This window comes from Silurus meridionalis, chromosome 29 (assembly GCF_014805685.1).
Source record: "Silurus meridionalis isolate SWU-2019-XX chromosome 29, ASM1480568v1, whole genome shotgun sequence".
NCBI classification, from domain to species: Eukaryota; Metazoa; Chordata; class Actinopteri; order Siluriformes; family Siluridae; genus Silurus; species Silurus meridionalis.
In genome coordinates this window covers 10,352,762-10,371,157 of record NC_060912.1, presented here as the reverse complement: position 1 = coordinate 10,371,157, position 18,396 = coordinate 10,352,762, and the positions used below count along the sequence as shown (strand labels likewise).

Genomic DNA, 18,396 nt, shown 5'->3' with positions numbered 1-18,396 from the left:
AGCTCCCCGGAGATTCACATTGCAGCCACATCAAATTGAATCTTCTTCTCTGGAAGAAGAATCCAGAAGAACACTGACCGACCTACTTAGGCATTGGGTTACAGTTATACGTCCAACCATGATTTTCTTTTTGATTGTTAGGAGGAGACTGTGCCACGCTGCTGAAGCACATCGGAGCTCTGCCTGTAGAGATGGCACGCATGTACTTTGCAGAGACCGTCCTTGCGCTCGAGTACATCCACAACTACGGCGTGGTGCACCGAGACCTCAAACCTGACAAGTAAGCAAAAGTGAATAGAGTGTGTGCACAGTGTATAGAGTGTGTGTGCACTACCCAGGGTCTCCTGTGCATGTGATACACATCAGCACTGCATATTATCTGTGATATACAGTACGTAATAGCAGTATTCATATTACAGTCTTTCTCAGATGCTTTGGAGCGTTTCTCAGATCAGAAATGCGAATGCTTTGGTACATTCATTTAATCGATTGTGTATCATTTTCTGCTGTTTCCAACATTTTCAATTATTAAGTCAGAATCTTAAATGTCACTAATGAAGGCAAGTGTACGGCATCAGATCAACCGATGATGAGATGTTAGAGTTCAATCGATACTGGATTTTACTGATACCAATAAAAATGTTTAAAAAAAAATTGCATTTAACTCTATTACAAAAATAAAAATAAAAACCAGTACTGAATCATGAACATTTCGTAATTGATATAAATATTAATATATACATTAAATAAATAAATATTTACATAAAAAAAGACGGATTTATCACCCCAAATAAATCAAAAAAGCTACATCATAAATGAGTAAAAAAAAAGAAAAAAATAGGAAGAAGCTTCAAATAAACAGAATGTGCTGTCAGTGATTCGCCTCTAGAGGCCGCTCTTGTACTGTATAACGCAACCCGGAAAAACTATCAGTATGGATTTTTGCTCATAGTTGCAGAAGTCAATTAACGGTGCCAATAAACCGTCGTTTACATCAAGAAATAACCAAACAGTTGTCATACTGACAACATGATTCAACTTTATGACGATCTTGTTTGTGAGCAATGACGAAAGGACGTGTTATTCTGATGGCCATGAGATGTTCTGTGACACAAATACTGTTCAGTGTACAAATTGTTTTGAGAAATGCACTTACTGGCTTGTAAATATTACAGCCAGTATATTATTATTATTATCATCCTCAATATTTGCAAACCAGTAAGTGCATTTCTCCAAATTTCTTCAAAACGTTTTTGTCGCTCTTGTCTGTGTGTCCGTCTTGTTAACTGTCTCTTGCTTGCTTTCTGTCTCCTCGTCTCTCTCAGCCTGCTGATCACATCTATGGGACACATTAAGCTGACTGATTTCGGTTTGTCGAAAATGGGACTGATGAGTCTCACAACGAACCTGTATGAGGGCCACATCGAGAAGGACACCAGAGAGTTCCTAGATAAACAGGTACACACACACACACACACACACACACACACACATATTTACATTTACCTGTAGGTCATTTGGCAGACGCCCTCATCCAGAGCAACTTCCAATTAATGTTTTCCTACAACCGAGCACTTGAGAGTTCAGGGCCATTCCCAAGGGCCCAACTTTGCCAACTCACTGGTGCTGGGATTTGACATCACAACCAGACGAAATATTTTTCTCAGTCGCTTTAGAGCATTTTCTCGAATCCCCCTTTAATATTTGCAAACCAGTAAATGCATTTCTCGAAAACACTTTGTACAAACAGCACAACACAATGGATTTTTTGCAAACAGCCTGAACTTTTCCTCAAAATCCTCAGTTCATCTCTGGAAAGTAAGTATTCGTGTCAGTGAACAGCTCATTGTCATTTTGTCGCTGCGAAGCGTTCGCAATTTGTTCAAAGGGACAAGAAAGTGCTTTTTTTACAGCATGTGCACCAGTGAGGACATGAGGCGAAGTAGTTTCTGAGAAACTGAGAAAAAATGCAAAGGAGAACACGATGCAGCGGGTTTGAGTTCGGATAACCGACACACACGGGTGTTTCTCTCGCGCAGGTGTGCGGCACGCCCGAGTACATCGCCCCGGAGGTTATCTTACGGCAGGGTTACGGGAAACCTGTGGACTGGTGGGCAATGGGCATCATCCTCTATGAGTTCCTGGTGGGCTGCGTGCCTTTCTTCGGGGACACACCTGAGGAGCTGTTCGGCCAAGTGATCAGCGGTGAGAGACGGAAACACACACACATGCACAGATCGTCCTCTTTGTTTACCTTATTGTAAAATGTATCGTGTGTGTGTGTGTGTGTGTGTGTAGATGACATCGTGTGGCCTGAAGGTGATGACGCACTTCCGGTTGATGCCCAGCGCCTCATTTCTGCCCTGCTGCAAACCAACCCACTGCTCCGCCTGGGCACAGGTACACTCGAAAAATGTAGAAAAAAATAGGCTAAGTTCTTGTCTTTGCAAGGCCCAGGTACGCTAATGGTGTGTGTGTGTGTGTGTGTGTGTGTGTGTGTGTGTGTGTGTGTGTGAGCAGGAGGTGCAGTTGAAGTGAAACATCACCATTTTTTTGCTGATTTGGACTGGAACAGTTTACTGAGGCAGAAAGCTGAGTTCGTCCCTCATCTGGAGTCGGAGGAGGACACCAGCTACTTTGACAGTGAGCACACTGACCATGTTTGTGTGTGTGTGTGTGTGTGTGTGTGTGTGTGTGTGTGTTGTTTGGTTTAAAGCTCAGTATATCCATGTGTGAACATAACACTCCATGTAAAAAAAAACTTTAATACTATAATAAAAAATTCAGTGAATCATGAAAATGTGTGAATATGTATATATATGAATTGTATGAATAAATAGAAATATATAAAGAATAAATGACAATTTCTAATTAATAAATAAAATAAAGCGCTCTCCGTACAACGCGCAGTCTCCTGTGTAAAAACTAACAGCATGTACCGCCAGTGATTTGCCTCTAGAGGCCGCTCTCGTAATGACAGCGGATTGCTATACATTTTTTTAATCGTGTTAATTAATCTGCAAAACCGATCGTTCGACCTCTAATCATGACCTCCTGAGTGGTGATGTCATGGCCTTGGTGCAGGACCCACACTATCACGATTTTTATAAAAGGTTTTTACTCTTGTTGCCCACCGCTGGTGAGGGGTTCGAAAAGACCTCACACTGGTTGCAAACAATTACAGATACCCCAGGAGTCAATTACTCTAATCCGGTGTGTGTGTTTCACGGTGTGTGTTTCGCAGCACGCTCGGACCGCTACCATCACATTCACTCGTTCGACGAAGACGACACCAATGACGACGAGCCCGTCGAGATCCGACGTTTCTCCTCCTGCTCGCCTCGCTTCAGCAAGGTTACTCCTCCTTCAGTCCCCTCGATCTCTTCTTCTATTGCTCTGTTTTCCATCCCTCCCTCATTATCCTCCTTTCCAGTCTTCCTTTGCTTCCTGTTTAAACATCTCTATTTTTCTGTATAAGTTAAAAACAGGATTATGTGTAACATCACAATAAGACTTGTGTGTGTGTGTGTGTGTGTGTGTGTATGTGTGTGTGTGTGTGTAGGTGTACAGCAGCATGGAGCACCTTTCTCAGCTCGAGCACAAGCCTGTGGTGACCCGCAGGGAGCCCAGAGGACATCGGGAGGACCGGGCCAAGAGGGAGAGCCTGGGCAGCTTCACCCTGAGGGACAAAACGTGGAGGACGGGGTCTCCTGAGATGTGAGGATGTTTAAGTTACATACAAATGATCATCATATTGAATATTCTGGTGACCGAGGGGATAACGACTGTGTGTGTGTGTGTGTGTGTGTGTGTGTGTGTGTGTGTGTGTGTGTGTGTGTAGGAAGCGTTTATCCTGCTCGGAATACTCCTTTACCGAGTCCGACTCAAGTCCCCCTGGTATCCGCCGCCGTTTCTCTGCTCTCATGGACACACACCGCGTCCCCTCTCCTTTAGAGACAGACACCGAGACACACCCCCGCCACACACCGATCAAAACCAGAGGCACATCACTAGAGGGCGCTACGATGGCATCGGGGGCAGGTGCGGGTGGGGCTGAGTCCTCTGCTGCAGCTCCGACAGCACAAGGTTTAGGTACGTGAGGCATCACACTGGTCTTCTTTAAAATCTTCTCCAGCATCTGATAGCAATAGTGATCTGGCAGGAGGTGTAGGAACCAGGAGGAGGTGCTGGTGACTAGAATCTGGGTGTAAACTGTAGATTATTTTGGAAACGGTTCCCTTTTCTGCAGATAAACTCCTGAAGCCTGCTGATGCAGCTGCGACGGCAGCACCGTTCGGACCCCGAGCCCCGAACGAAGTGGTCCTGCGGCGAGCCCGGCATCAGCACCTCTCGAGTGAAGGAGAGAAACAGACTCCGACCCGCTCTGGCACAAAGGTCATCAAGTCAGCGTCCGCCTCAGCCTTATCTGTCATTATACCTGCAGGTCAGCATCCACTCATCCCTCATCCAACTTCTTATTTCGTCATTTTTATATCTCTTATAGATTTTACTGTATCAATCTTTTTTTGTTATATTCATGTATATTAAACATTTCTTCTGCAGTAGAGCAACACGGGACGTCCCCACTGGCCAGCCCCATGTCACCCCGCTCCATATCGTCCAACCCGTCGTCCCGAGACTCGTCCCCCAGCCGTGATTACTCTCCGTCCATCAGCACTTTGCGGTCTCCCATCACCATCCAACGCTCTGGGAAGAGATACGGCTTTACGCTGCGTGCCATCCGAGTCTACATGGGGGACACCAACGTCTACAGCGTCCACCACATGGTCTGGGTAAGAAAGAGTCGGGAAAACACCGGAAAACACGAGCACATCTTTTTTTTGCTCTTATATAAAAATACGAATGTACTGAAATCAATGTGCTGCCTTTCAATCCCAGCATGTGGAGTGTGGAGGCCCCGCGCAGGAAGCAGGTCTGTGTGCTGGGGACCTCATTACGCATGTGAACGGAGAATCTGTGCACGGCCTGGTTCATACTGAAGTGGTGGAGCTCATTCTGAAGGTATGGTGGCCTGAAAGAGACATTTTATGGATAGTTTGAACACAGCCGGCATTTTCAAAACCTTTTGTTCTGGGTTTAGAGTGGGAATAAAGTGACCGTGACCACAACTCCATTCGAGAACACCTCCATTAAGATCGGGCCGGCACGGAAGCCCAGCACCAGGGCCAAGATGGCGCGACGCAACAAGAAATCCATCACCAAGGAGGGACAGGAGAGGTGACTGATGAACTTATCTACCACTTTTTACATCAAGCAGGCTTTATGAATTCTGTTCTACTCTTACCCTTCCTTTTGATCTCCTTCTCATCTCCTATTCCTCTCTCGCTCTCTGTCTTTTGCAGTAAAAAACGAAGCTCTTTGTTCCGTAAGATTACTAAACAGTCTAATCTGCTCCACACCAGCCGCAGTCTTTCCTCTTTGAATCGCTCGTTGTCATCCGGAGACAGTCTCCCCGGATCTCCCACCCACGGCCTGTACGCCCGCTCACCCCCTGACTCCGCCCACCTCGGTTAGTGACTCGTACCCTAAACTCAAAGTAATACAGAATAACACTGAAACTCTTCGCACACACATACACACACAAACACACACACACACAATGTACTGTGTATTGAGTAATACGTTCTATGTGACATGGGATATGCTTGGAACCAGACTGATGCTGATATTTTTTATCTTTGTATGACATTAAAATGAATTAATTGCTATTAACCCAATATTAGCAATAGAATACACTCAATAAACGTGTACTAAACTGGTAGAAATTTTTGTTTTTAATTTCACTCTAGTACATTTTCAGCATTTGGGTATTATATTTATTGCATTAGGCATTTAACTCTTATCCAATTAAGAGGTTAGGAGCCTTATTTAAGAGGGTTTAGCTTGGTGGCGCTGGGATTTGAACCCATGACCTTCCCATCAGCAGGCCAACAGCTTATTCACTGAATGACCCCTTTCCCAATTCACCTTCTTCCTACTCTGTAGCTTATTTAAAAAATTAGTACTGACCCTAACTTAATATTTCACTTGTATTAACGCAGTGTGAACCTTCTGATTCACTGAAGTCAGTTACTGAGTGACCTTGAGTCCATTATCTACCTGATGGTAACCCAATGGTGTTTTCTGAGCCAGTATCAGGCTGACAAAAATGATTTGCATGTTCTAATTTGTTATTAACAAGACTTTATGCTAAATATTAATCTAATATCACTTGGTTTTTATCCTTTTTTGATAATTTACATTTATGGCATCTGTGAGACAGAGTTCCCCAAGAGTGAGGCACAGTCATGTAATTTACGCAACTGCAAAGTTGAGGTTTTGCTCAAGGGCCCAGCATTGGCAATTTGGCAGTGCTGAGATTTTAACTTATGACCTACCAATCCGAAGTCAGACACCGTCACCACTGAGCTACCAATTCCCACCAGTTAGTAGCTAAACAGATGACCGATTGGGGGCTACAAAGAGTGACTTAGAATAATTGTACTTTAAAACTGAGTGGTGAAGTTTGAGGGCCTTTTTCAAGGGCCCAGCAGTGGCATCTTGGTGGTGCTGGGATTTTAGCTTAGGACCGATTTTAGGACCTACAAATCTGAAGTCCAACACCTTAATCACTGAGCTACCAATTCCCCCAGTTGGTAGCTGAGCAAATTGCTTATCTGGTCAGCTCAGGATACGTGCTGGTGTGCATAAGTGTCTGCCAAATCAATAAACGAAAAATGCATTGCAATATGAGTTGAATACGAACCCGCCTGTATTAATGCCATCGCATATCGCATATACTATTAACTTTTACTATCGAATTTTACCATATTAACTGTAGCTATTAACCTGACACTAACCTGTCCTTAACCTCACCCCTCCCTTTTTCTCCTCCCCCTCCTCCCTGCACGCCCCCAGGCATGTCATCCCAGAGCAGCTCTCCGGCATCCTCCACTCCCAATTCTCCAGCTACGTCTCATCACATGCGCCCTAGTTCTCTGCACGGCTTGTCCCCTAAACTGCAGCGCCAGTTCCGCTCGTCTCGCTGTAAATCAGCCGGGAGCGTCCCCCTGTCTCCGCTGGCACACACTCCGTCACCGAGCACGGCCAGCGCCTCCTCGACTTTCCCCACCAAGCTGCACTCCTCACCACCGATAACACGGCCTCGATCACCTCTGCTCACTCGGGTGCAGTCGACCGAGAAGCCGGCTCCGCCCTCTCCGCCTTCGTTCGCTTCCTTTCCATCATCGGCAGAGAAAAAAGGCGGCCTCCGGAAACATGGAGTGGAGGAATACCGCATGCTGCAAAGTCTGCTGGAGATTGAAGGTGAAAATGCGCTCGCTGATACCCTCCAGACGACAAACAAGCAGGACGTGCCCTCAGCTCCTGATTTGACAGCAAGTGCCAAGGAGAAACTGTCTGAAGGGACAGGGACAAGTTCAACCAAAACCCAGGATTCCGTCAAAGCCTTAACTATGGCAAGCTGCGACCCAGCAAAGCAAGACAAATTCACACCAAAGAGCCCAGCCACGAAGGATACGACCTCTGACATTAAAGAAAAACCCAGAGGAAAGATGCCTTTTTTGAGCATGGAAAAAGTTGCATCAAAAATGCCAGAACAGCCGGCGGAGGCTGGGAAAGAACGAGAGAAAGGAAAAGCCATGTGGGAGAATGACCCAAAAGCTAAATCTGAGATGCAAGATTTAGGAAGGTGTACAAAACCCCCCCAGACTGCAGCCGTTAAGATGGAAGTCAAAAGTGGAGGTGCAGAGTGCAAGACTAAAGCTCCAGCACCTGCAGCGACGGATGCAGGAGGTCTGCAAATGAAATTCAAAGAGGGAAAGAGTTCAGTCCATTCCGGGTCAATCCGGACCCTCAGAGAAGAGCGATCTCACTTAGAGGTTTTGGAGGAAAGCCCGGCTTCCCCGTCACCTTCCACACCATCTCCCAGCACTGGCAAATCACGCACCATCTCCCCTGGTGATCGCTCAAGCTTTGTCACTCAGCTCACCAGCGTCGCCAAAACTGTGCTTGGGCCCATGAAGCTGGGATCGCAGGATGGTGGGAAAGGGAAGGACTCCAGCACCAAAACGAGCGAGGACAAGAGAGCAGGGACACTGGGAAAATCTGAGGCGTCTTCAGGGGCCTGGCGCATAGCGACGGGAACATGGCCTGGCCCAGGATCCTCAAAATCAAAGAGCTCTAACAAGCATTCCTGAACGTCCTGTTTGTCAAAGGTGGATGAAGACGCAAAGTTAAGCGATGACCTAATACTTCCACAATCACCAAATCAACACTTAACAAAAAAAACAAAAAAAGCAAGGTGCTCTCAAAAAGTCCACATAGATGCATGTATGCGTACAGACTTTTTTTTTTAAATCTGCAGTATGTAACTTTTCTAGAACGAAAAACGATTCCGAGTTAAACTTCGCTAACATCAGTAGTAACAAGTCCGTTTACATTCATGTAGTATTAAAGCGATGCCGAGGCTCATGGTCTCGAGCCCTGATGGCCTTTATCCCGTGCTAGAAAATCTTGTTTAGACTTTAGATTTAGATCCTGAAATTGAATAAGGAGTAGACGTTAAGTCAAAAATTGGATCACGTGACATCCTTTGGAAAATTGTTAGCTAGCCTGCAACCATTGCTACATAGTAAAAAAAACTGTTTGCTAAATGTACTAAATATTGTAGCTCATCGAAAAAAGTTACATACTGCAGCTTTAATGTAAACGTAACACCAGATTAGTGTAGAGCATAACAAGCGCTGTGTGTAGCTGCATGGTAAATATTGTGAATAAAAGAAAAATTAATAGAGAACATTATATAAAAAATAAAAGAATAAATACTACGCAAAGACCTGATGCTAGTGAACACTGTACACATCCGATCGTCATAACTGCCCGGTCTCTATAGCAACAGCATGTCCACAATGTTATCCCGAACGGCGATAGGCTGTAAACCTGTCAATCATTACGTCTAATACAAAGCGGCAAATAAAAGAATAGATATCTGCATACCTGAAGAGGCACAAAACACCGTCCAGGGTTTGCTAATAAGGTGGAACGACTCACTGCCTTATTTACGTCCTGATCGGTGTGAAGGGAGTATTTAATGTCCCAGAGAATGGGGAGCAAAACATTGAGGTATTTTAAGTGGTCTAGTGGGCGTGGCCTAATATTTTAATTAGCTTTATTTCAACTTCATTGAGAAATGAAAACCAGGATACACCTTTAGACGAGATAAGTTATTTTGCTAGGTTAGCTTTCTCTTTAAGGTTAGCGTTCTCTCGCTAAGGTTAGCATATTTTTACCCTAAAGTTAACGTTCTCTTTAAGGTTAACATTCACAGGCTAAGGTTAGCTTTCTCTCTAAGGTTAGCTTTCTCTCTAAGGTTAACTCTCGCTTAGGTTAGCTTTCTCTTTCAGGTTAGCTTTCTCACACTTAGCTTAGCATTCTCTTCAAGTTAGCTTAGTCTTTAAGGTTAGCTTTCTCTTTCAGGTTAGCTTTCTCACACTTAGCTTAGCTTTCTCTCCAAGTTAGCTTAGTCTTTAAGGTTAGCTTTCTCTCTCAAAAAGTTAGCTCTTTTTCCAAGGTTCTTGTATTTTAGTGGTTAAGGCTCTGGTTTAGCGATCAGAGAGCTGGCCTTCAAGCCCCAGTATCGCCAAGCTGCCACTCCTGGGTCTCTTGAGCAAGGCCCTTAACCCTCTTTGCTCCAGGGGCACTGTATCATGGCTGACCAGAGCTTCCAAACATCTCTGAGGTTTGCAAAGAAAGAATTTCATTGTGCTGATGAGATGACATCGTCCTTGTGATTGGTGGGAATGAAGCGATACACATAGATCGCTGACATCAGCCCTGCTAACTTCACATCAGTTCCTGTATTTTCACCCATGGCCTCGAAACCACATTAACCTCAACCTTGCTGCAGAATTCTGAATTCTGATTGGTCAGAAAGTGTCTGTTCATTTTCTACAGCAGCAGAAGCTCCATCAGTGGTACAGCAAAGTGTGTGGACACGCCATCGTTCATCTACAGTTCCATCACAGGGACTCGTACACCATCACACTATATTTATTTCTCTGGGGCTTTAAATACTGAACCTGAACGGGGAAATGTTCGAACAAATTCAACTTGAATGAATAAAAAGAAAGAAAGAAAGAAAAAGAAAATGAACTGGAGCGTGTGTGTGTGTGTGTGTGTGTGTGTGTGTTAAACTCTTCCTACATATGCAACGAGAGCTTTCTCCTGTGTCTAATTTAATGTAGATGTTGTGATATTTTTTTTTCCTATTCCTTACTCGACTACATTTTATACTCCGTGTGTGTAAATTTGTGTGCGTGTGTAGATGTGTGTGTGTGTGTGTGTGTGTCGATGTGATTTCCGACAGTTAGTAAGTGGCAAATGATGTTTATTTGCTTGTTTACACTGAGTATTGCCTCGCATCTTAGTCGACATCCGGAACGTTCCATTAGATGAACAGTGCTGGAGTGTGTTTGATTGCCATGTTGTGCTTTCACGTTCGTGGACGTTTTAACGGTGCGATGTGTAACGTTTAAAAGATATACGATACAATAACGATATCGCTCCTCCGCCATTGCCTTTTACAGCACTGTCATTATGTTTTAGCTGTACCGAGGTGTGCTTCGACTCAAACCTGCCTCCTAGTGGACAAAGCCTTAATCATACCAAACATCTCAAGACTGAGTGGGCCACATCAGAGCTCAGTAGACTTTGAAAGCTGATCACGTGATATTTCACGTGTCGAAGCATTCGGTAATTATAGCCACGACTACATTTAATTACAAGGGGTTCATTATGGGTTACAATATTCGTTTCTTATTCGAATATTCGTAGCATCTCAGTTGTGTAAGATTTTACAGCACACAAGAAAAAGACGAGGAAAATTGAACCACGTCATTCCGTGACACGTTTAGACTGGCGTTCTCGGTGGTTAGTAGCAAACAAAAACAACCCGTAGCGATCATTTCGTTCGTGACATCCTGCCTCGAAATCGACACAGTGTGTAGCAATTAAATGACACACACAATAGTTTAAAAACGTATAGTATACAAACACAACAATATCAAAACGTGAAATATTTCAGTTAGCACATCAACCGCTTACACACACGCTCATGGTTTACTTTAGCAGGCAGGAGGCGCTCTCTGCCCAGTGTGTGTGTGTGGGTGTGTGTGTCCTGCGCCACTCTGTAGTAGTGTGTTTGACGAAAACGTATGTCGTAGCTGATGTCGTGTGTGAACCGTCTTGAGTAGCTCGGTGTGTAGATGTAGGCGTACACTGTTTAACACTTCCCTGTCATGGAATTAAAAACCACTGTAAAAAAAAAAGCACTTTATTTATCTCCAGGTGTTAGAGGGGCTCCGAGCAAAACTGACATGGCTCTGTGTGTGTGAGTGGATGAGTGTGTGTCGTTTAGGAGCTGTTATGTGGTTTCCTTCAACTAATATGCACTGTACAGTTCAAACAGTCACAGATGCTAACGTGTCGTTGTGTGGATCGTCGAAAACGTCTTTTCCTGACATTTTCTGTCAGATTTTTCCCCTAGATTGTGAGATAAAAAAAAAAAGCCACATGCTTATGTATATGTTGCCCCTCAATACTAACTTTCTGGATGTCGCCACCTGCTGGCGGAAGTGCTTGAACCCCTGGGATACCTGTTTTCGCTTGTTTACGTTAGGTATTTCATTTATTTAGATTTTATTCGCTGTAACTGATTAGCATGTATAAATTTCAATACATGGATGTACATGGATTTTTTTTTTTTGAACTTTGTGGCGTTTTATCATCGAGTGCTTGTTTTTGTTTTTTTTTCTACTGTATATTATCATTTTGTTTTCTTCTCAATTTCGTTTTTCTCAGGCAACGTTGTGAAGCAATGCAAAACGAAAGAGGCTGAAGTGCAGTAATAATAAAAAAATATATATAGTAATAAAAATTTCAAGGAAATCTTTTGTTATTTGTGCTTTTGTTATAGAACGTATCTCTTACACAGATTTTCTGTGGATTTGTGCAGCATGTAAACACACACACACACACACACACAGATTTTGTCTTGAATACACTACTTTCATATTTTCAGTTTAGATCATGGGTACCGGGTTGTGGATCATTTGTTACCAGGTAACAGAAAAAAATAATTGAATAATTAAAAAAATATATATATATATCTATCTATCGTGTTGGGTAAGTCAGGCATTCTTCTGATATTATTATTATTAGTTTGTATTATTACTAATTTAATTATATTTTATAATTAAATTAGAATAAATGTTTTTAATATAAATTGTATTTGGTCATTTTTTGTATTTAGAATCATATTACAGTAACTAAACTGTTTTCTTATTATATACTTTATTTATTATATTAACGTGTATTTTTTATATACATACAAAACAGACAAACACAAACAAACAAACAAACAAATAAAAAACACTACATTGTTTTTAATTTCCGCTTTTGACTTTTATTTGACTCTCTCTGATTGGTCGCTTTTGTCAATGACGTATTCGGTCTTAGCCAATCAGCTGCGATATTCGTTGTTCGTTACCAGGTGGAAAACCGAGTAAACAGGAAGAGAAAAAAGCATTCGGAAAGTTTTCCGGCTGTAAAACTGCTTTACTTCTGCAGGAATCCGATTAAAGAATAATGTTTTATAGAACAGATGAAATCACGGTAAGTGTTTAGTTGTAATTAAATCTTTGACCCCTGATGAATAAATCTCAGTTCCTCAGCTGCATTCAGGAGACCACAGAGTTTCACTCTGTTTATTTCAGAAGTAAATATAAATATATGCGATTTTATAACACAATTATTAAAAACCGTATGTATGGTGATGTGATTGTGTATAATAAATAATAAATATTATATATTAAATGAAACTAATGATCAAAATCAATATACAGGCAAAAGGCACGTTGATATTTGCAGTGTTTGTTCTCTGACGATCATCGTGCACAAGTTGCCAAACGGTTTCAGCATTCGAAATTGTTGGTCTTCCTGATCTCTCATCTTCTTCCAATCATGTTCTTCATGGTCAGAATAGCCCCAGCTCCTGAAGTCTTTTGGCACACTGATTTATGAAGGTCGGTGCTTCCTGTGACTGCGTGTACGGCCTTGTGCTGAGATCTGTTGGCGTGTTACAGAACTAGTCTCAACTTTTTGACAAACTGCACCACACACACGTATTCTAATCGCCAAGACGTCTCATTACTGTCACTGCTTGCTTCACTCAAGGATCTCCGCTGGCCATAGTGAGCTTTTCTCACCAGAGCATCACCATGACCTCCGGGTGTGCAGATGAGGCGAACTGTACAGAAGACCTGGAGTCATTTGTGTTTCTGTCCTACCCCGGACCTTCAGACCACACACACTCTTTGGAGTACACACACTCTGTGGGTACACACTTCTCTGAGACGGCGAAAGACAAAACCAGGCTGAGGAGCAGACTGGTGTCAGCATGGAACAATGTCAAGTATGGAGGTGTGTGTGTGAATCTGGGCTGTGATTTTAAACACGAGAAGGGAGATTAGTTGAGTGGAGTTTAACGTGTGTGTGTGTGTGTGTGTGTGTGTGTGTGTGTGTGTGTGTGTGTGTGTGTGTGTGTGTTTCAGGCTGGACCATGAAATCAAAACCTCGTCTGAGTAAAAACTCTCCTGTGTGTTTGCTGGGTCATACATACGACCTGAGCCATGAAGGTGTGTACCAGACACATGCACGCACACACACACACACACACACACATTCTATTCTGTGTCAAAAATGCTGTGTGTGTGTATTAGATGAGAGGCAGCGGTTCCGCTGTGTGTTCTCGTCCCTGTTCTGGATGACGTACCGGAGAGGTTTCTCCTCGCTGCACGGATCGTCTCTGACCTCAGACAGTGGGTGGGGCTGCACGCTGCGATCCGCCCAGATGCTGCTCGCACAGGCGCTAGTGCTACACACGCTGCCTGCAGGTACACACACACACACACACACATACACACTCCCACACACAACCGCACACTTACACTCTCGTGCTATTAGGTTGGACCTGGTCCAGAGCTCATCACCAAACCAGAGACGATCTGGAGCTCAGACACTCTCGGCCCCGTGTACTTGGATTGGGACGGAGCCGGAGGGCGGGACAGAGGAGGAGGAGCGAGGGGGGTATTCTGGATGAGGATGAGGACGAGCAGGAGAGGGGACACCGGCGTGTGGTTGCGTGGTTTGGGGACAATCCGGGTGCTCTGTTCGGCCTGCATCGGCTGGTGATGCTGGGGCAGTCGTCAGGGCAACGGGCGGGCGACTGGTACGGCCCCTCGGTCGCCGCACACATACTGCGGTAAGACGCTGGCGAGTGACGTTTTCAGAGTTTCGGAAAACGCAACCTGCTTGTTATCGTGTGTGTGTGTGTGTGTGTGTGTGTGTGTGTGTTTGCAGTAAATCAGTCGCGGAATCTGAACTGCACGATCTGGCTGTCTATGTCTCACAGGACTGCACCGGTGAGATTTAGTTTTTTAACATCTGATTGGCCAGTGTTTTACCAGTAGTATATACACTGTGTGTGTGTGTGTGTGTGTGTGTGTGTGTGTGTGTGTGTGTAGTGTACATAAAAGATGTGATGAGACTGTGTGAAGAACGTTCGCCCAAACTCCCTGCGAGATTTGGCCCCGTTCTCATCCTGGTGCCCGTGAGACTCGGTGGAGACGCGCTGAACCCTGCGTACATCCCGCATGTGAAGGTACAAACCCACACACACACATTCAACACACACTCACACACGCTTGCGCTCTCTCTTGATGGTGTTTTTCTTGTTCGATCTTTTAGAGCCTGCTTCAGCTGAAGGGCTGCGTGGGAATAATCGGAGGAAAGCCGAAGCACTCGCTGTACTTCGTGGGATTCCAGGGTGAGCGGAGAAATCCTCGTTTCTGATTGGACGCTGCCAAAATTCTAATCGCCAGACAGATGTTTGAACTACAGACCACATTGTTTTTAGGCATAGGCAAACTAGGCGGTCGGCTAGGGTGCAACAAGCTGGGGGGCGCTAGTGAGACTCTTCTTTGCCTTCGCCCATTTCAATTATTTACCTGTTTTTCTGCTGAAGTTTCATATACAGTAAAATGTTTACATACGTGAATTTAGGCAAATTTGCAATGATTATTAAATGTGTTTAACCTTTTCTATGAATAGTTGCGAATGATTTGTATGGTATGGGGGTGGAACATGGTGGTAGAGGGTGGAGCTACGGGGGGTGACAATAGGAATCTCGCCTAGCGTGCCAAAAAGCCTAGAAACGACCCTGATTCCAGAACTATTACAGCAAAGGCTACCAGGATAGAAATGGAAACTATGCCAGCAGAGGGCGCTGACATGTAACGTTTATGTTACATTTACAGGCGTATTCAGAGCGACTTACATTATATCTAAACTTGTGCAGGTTTCCATAGAAGCGGTTTGCGAACTCTGACTAGCGCGCTATCTGAGAATCCAATCAAAGGACGTAAAAATGCAGATGTTATTGGGCGCCTTCTAGAGGGCCTCGGAGTGATCAAGCCGCAATCTGATTGGTTACAGGAACAGCTTAGATGCGAAAAAAACCAGCAAAGTATCAGTGACTCTGATTTACCATCAGGGAAATATGGACGTCCATGATGGTCACATGATCACACTTGTTTTTTCTTTCTCTACCCAGACGATCAGCTGCTGTATCTGGATCCGCATTTCTGTCAGGCTGCTGTAGATGTCAATCAGCACAACTTCCCCTTAGAGGTATGGTAGAGGTACCATCCACTGGTGACGGGTTGTTCATGAACGATTCGTTCATTTCAAACGAGTCTTTAATTTGACTCAAAAGAATGAGTCATCTCAAAGAGTGAGCTCATACCTGGCAACCCATCAGGTCGTAGGTCTGAACAAAACAAACAAGGATGATGATGTTGGCGAAAAGAAAAAGTCATTTGTTTTACAACATGATTGGGTTTGGTGAGAAGAATTAGTCTAATCTAGAGCGAAAAAAAGGCTAGCTTGTGGATGCCAGCTTTGCTATGGTTATGGTGTCTGTGTGTTTGCAGTCGTTTCACTGTAAGACCCCGAGGAAGCTGCCTTTCCACCGCATGGACCCCAGCTGCACTCTGGGTTTCTACACTAAAAGCAGAAGAGACTTTGAGATCCTCCGCTCTGAGGTCACTACGGTAACAAAAGGAAGAACACACACACACACACACACACACACACACACACACACACACACACACAAGTGGGGAATAGCGATATCCCTCTGGTCCTTCACGACTCCCTCCATTTTGTCCTCCAGGCTCTGAGCTCGTCCCCAGACATGTATCCCATCTTCACCTTCATGGAGGGCTGTGGACATGAGCAGCATAAGCAGCATGAGCAGCTGGACTTGAGCTTTGACCCCGAGAGACACGTCCCACCCAAAGACAAAGGCAGGCGGAGAAGTAAGCGGAGCAGCACGGACGAGTTTGTGGTGCTGTGTACGCCGGCTAAAGAATAAGTTACTGAATCAGACTGTTTAAACTCACTACTGCTCAGGACACTACACACACGCACAGGGTTCAGAAGCAGCATTGTACCACCTACAGGCCACATACAGCCATTACACACTTTTACCCTGCAGCTATAAACCTTCAGCTGGCGACTATAAACTTCCACCTGGCGGCTATTAACTTCTGAATAGCGACTCTTAGCTACTGATCAATGACGCCACCGATTCTAAGATGCAGATTAGTGACTATAAACTTCAGACTAGCGACTCTAAACTTTAGACCAGCAACTCTATTGATACCACGATTTAGATTAGCGACTCTAAGCTTCATACAAGCGACTCTAGGCTTTAGTGTAGGGACTCTATGCTTCTCTCTTTTGACTCTAAGCTTTAAACTAGCAAATCAAAGCTTCTGACTAGCGACTCTAGTGATACTAAGCTTCAGACTGGCGACTTTAGTGATAGTAAGCTTCAGACTGGCGACTTTAGTGATAGTACGCTTCAGACTGGCGACTCTGGAGATACTAAGCTTCAGACTAGCGACTCTAGTGATACTAAGCTTCAGACTAGCGACTCTAGTGATACTAAGCTTCAGACTAGAGACTCTAAACTTCCAAAAAGCGAGTCTGGCTTCTGTAAGTTTCAGTTGCGACTGTAAGCACATGTATTGTGAGTTCACCTCATTATCCTCACAGCTTCAGGGTCAAAATGAAGAAGTAAAACCTCAGACAGTGACCTGAGAGATGAAACTCAACTCGAAATATAAATATATCTATATAATAAACATCATACAGGGTCGTGTACTTTATTAGTGCTTTTTGAAGCCGAAGAAAACATCAGACATCACACAAATCTCAGCTCTATTCGACTGTAATGCACAAAGTGTGAACTAAAGTGTGTGTGTGTGTGTGTGTGTGTGTGTGTGTGTGTGTGTGTGTGTGTGAGAGAAAATGTGAGTTTTCCTGTCATTGTCACTTTGCCATCCATATTAAAGGATTAATAATATTCATGTTTACCTTAAAGTATTGATGAAATAATTATTTTTTTAAATAAAAAAAACTTAATAACGTAATTTCTATTTTCAGAAAAAAAATGGAGCTAAACAAAGTTCAGAAGATTTAGTACACATCCTGAGGTGATTAGTTTTCTAATACAACTACCAACCATTTCTTTTTTTTTCTTTTTCATTATATATGATGAGGAACTTCTTACTAGCGCCTCTAAACTTCTTACTAGTGCCTTTAAACACCAGACTAGCGCCTCAAAACTCCTGACTATCGCCTCTAAACTTCGTACTAGCGCCTCTAAACTCCCAATTAGCGCCTTTAAACGTCAGACTAGGGCCTCAAAACTCCTGACTATCGCCTCTAAACTTCAGACTAGCGCCTTTAAACTCCCGAGTAGTGCCTCAAAACTTCAGACTAGCGCCTCAAAACTCCTGACTATCGCCTCTAAACTCCCGAGTAGCGCCTCAAAACTCTCGACTAGGGCCTCTAAACTTCAGACTAGCGCCTCAAAACTCCTGACTGTAGCCTCTAAACTTTGTACTAGCGCCTTTAAACTCCCGACTAGCGCCTTTAAACTTCAGACTAGCGCCTCAAAATTCCTGACTATCGCCTATAAACTTTGTACTAGCACTTTTAAACTCCTGAGTAGCGCCTCAAAACTCCCAACTTTTGTGACTTCAAGTGTTTAAACTGTTTACATCATTAGCCTCAGGGTAGCTTGAGGGGAAAAGTAAAGAAGCGAAACCTCAGCCAGTGAGCAGGACTTCCTCGAGAGAAGAAACTCAGAGAGTGAAACAGAATGTTTCTTTTTATATTGGATTTTTTTTTTCCCAACACTTATTGAAAACTGATTAAATCTCTTCGTATATTTGATGTGCGGACCCT

The 18,396-nt window shown here is 43.9% G+C and overlaps 2 protein-coding genes across 7 annotated transcripts in view; both read left to right on the top strand.

Annotated features, from left to right (window-relative positions):
* Positions 1-11,950, top strand: part of mast1b (microtubule associated serine/threonine kinase 1b) — a 26,849-nt gene extending 14,899 nt beyond the window's left edge. For 2 of the 5 annotated variants that reach the window (XM_046844007.1, XM_046844006.1), the window contains exons 14-27: positions 142-280; positions 1,326-1,458; positions 2,040-2,205; positions 2,299-2,400; positions 2,521-2,643; positions 3,245-3,354; positions 3,563-3,717; positions 3,842-4,092; positions 4,250-4,444; positions 4,564-4,793; positions 4,900-5,022; positions 5,102-5,238; positions 5,364-5,530; positions 6,919-11,950. In XM_046844007.1, coding sequence (XP_046699963.1) covers positions 142-280; positions 1,326-1,458; positions 2,040-2,205; positions 2,299-2,400; positions 2,521-2,643; positions 3,245-3,354; positions 3,563-3,717; positions 3,842-4,092; positions 4,250-4,444; positions 4,564-4,793; positions 4,900-5,022; positions 5,102-5,238; positions 5,364-5,530; positions 6,919-8,219 — 3,332 coding nt within the window. In that variant the 3' untranslated portion in view covers positions 8,220-11,950. The remainder of the gene's footprint in view (positions 1-141; positions 281-1,325; positions 1,459-2,039; positions 2,206-2,298; positions 2,401-2,520; positions 2,644-3,244; positions 3,355-3,562; positions 3,718-3,841; positions 4,093-4,249; positions 4,445-4,563; positions 4,794-4,899; positions 5,023-5,101; positions 5,239-5,363; positions 5,531-6,918) is intronic. The other 3 variants (XR_006924955.1, XM_046844008.1, XM_046844009.1) reach the window with 3 other exon arrangements.
* A 590-nt stretch (positions 11,951-12,540) lies between these two features.
* On the top strand, positions 12,541-17,519 carry LOC124382222 (cysteine protease ATG4D-like). 2 transcript variants are annotated; one of them, XM_046844408.1, is made up of 11 exons: positions 12,541-12,693; positions 13,255-13,500; positions 13,632-13,715; positions 13,800-13,973; positions 14,044-14,341; positions 14,440-14,501; positions 14,604-14,740; positions 14,827-14,905; positions 15,692-15,768; positions 16,071-16,181; positions 16,313-17,519. In XM_046844408.1, exons 2-11 carry the CDS (start codon positions 13,299-13,301, stop codon positions 16,511-16,513), a joined length of 1,425 nt encoding a protein of 474 aa, XP_046700364.1. In that variant the 5' UTR covers positions 12,541-12,693; positions 13,255-13,298; the 3' UTR covers positions 16,514-17,519. The 2 variants fall into 2 exon arrangements, with proteins under 2 accessions (XP_046700364.1, XP_046700363.1); XM_046844407.1 differs by having other exon boundaries at positions 16,071-16,190.
* Positions 17,520-18,396: the final 877 nt, after the last annotated feature.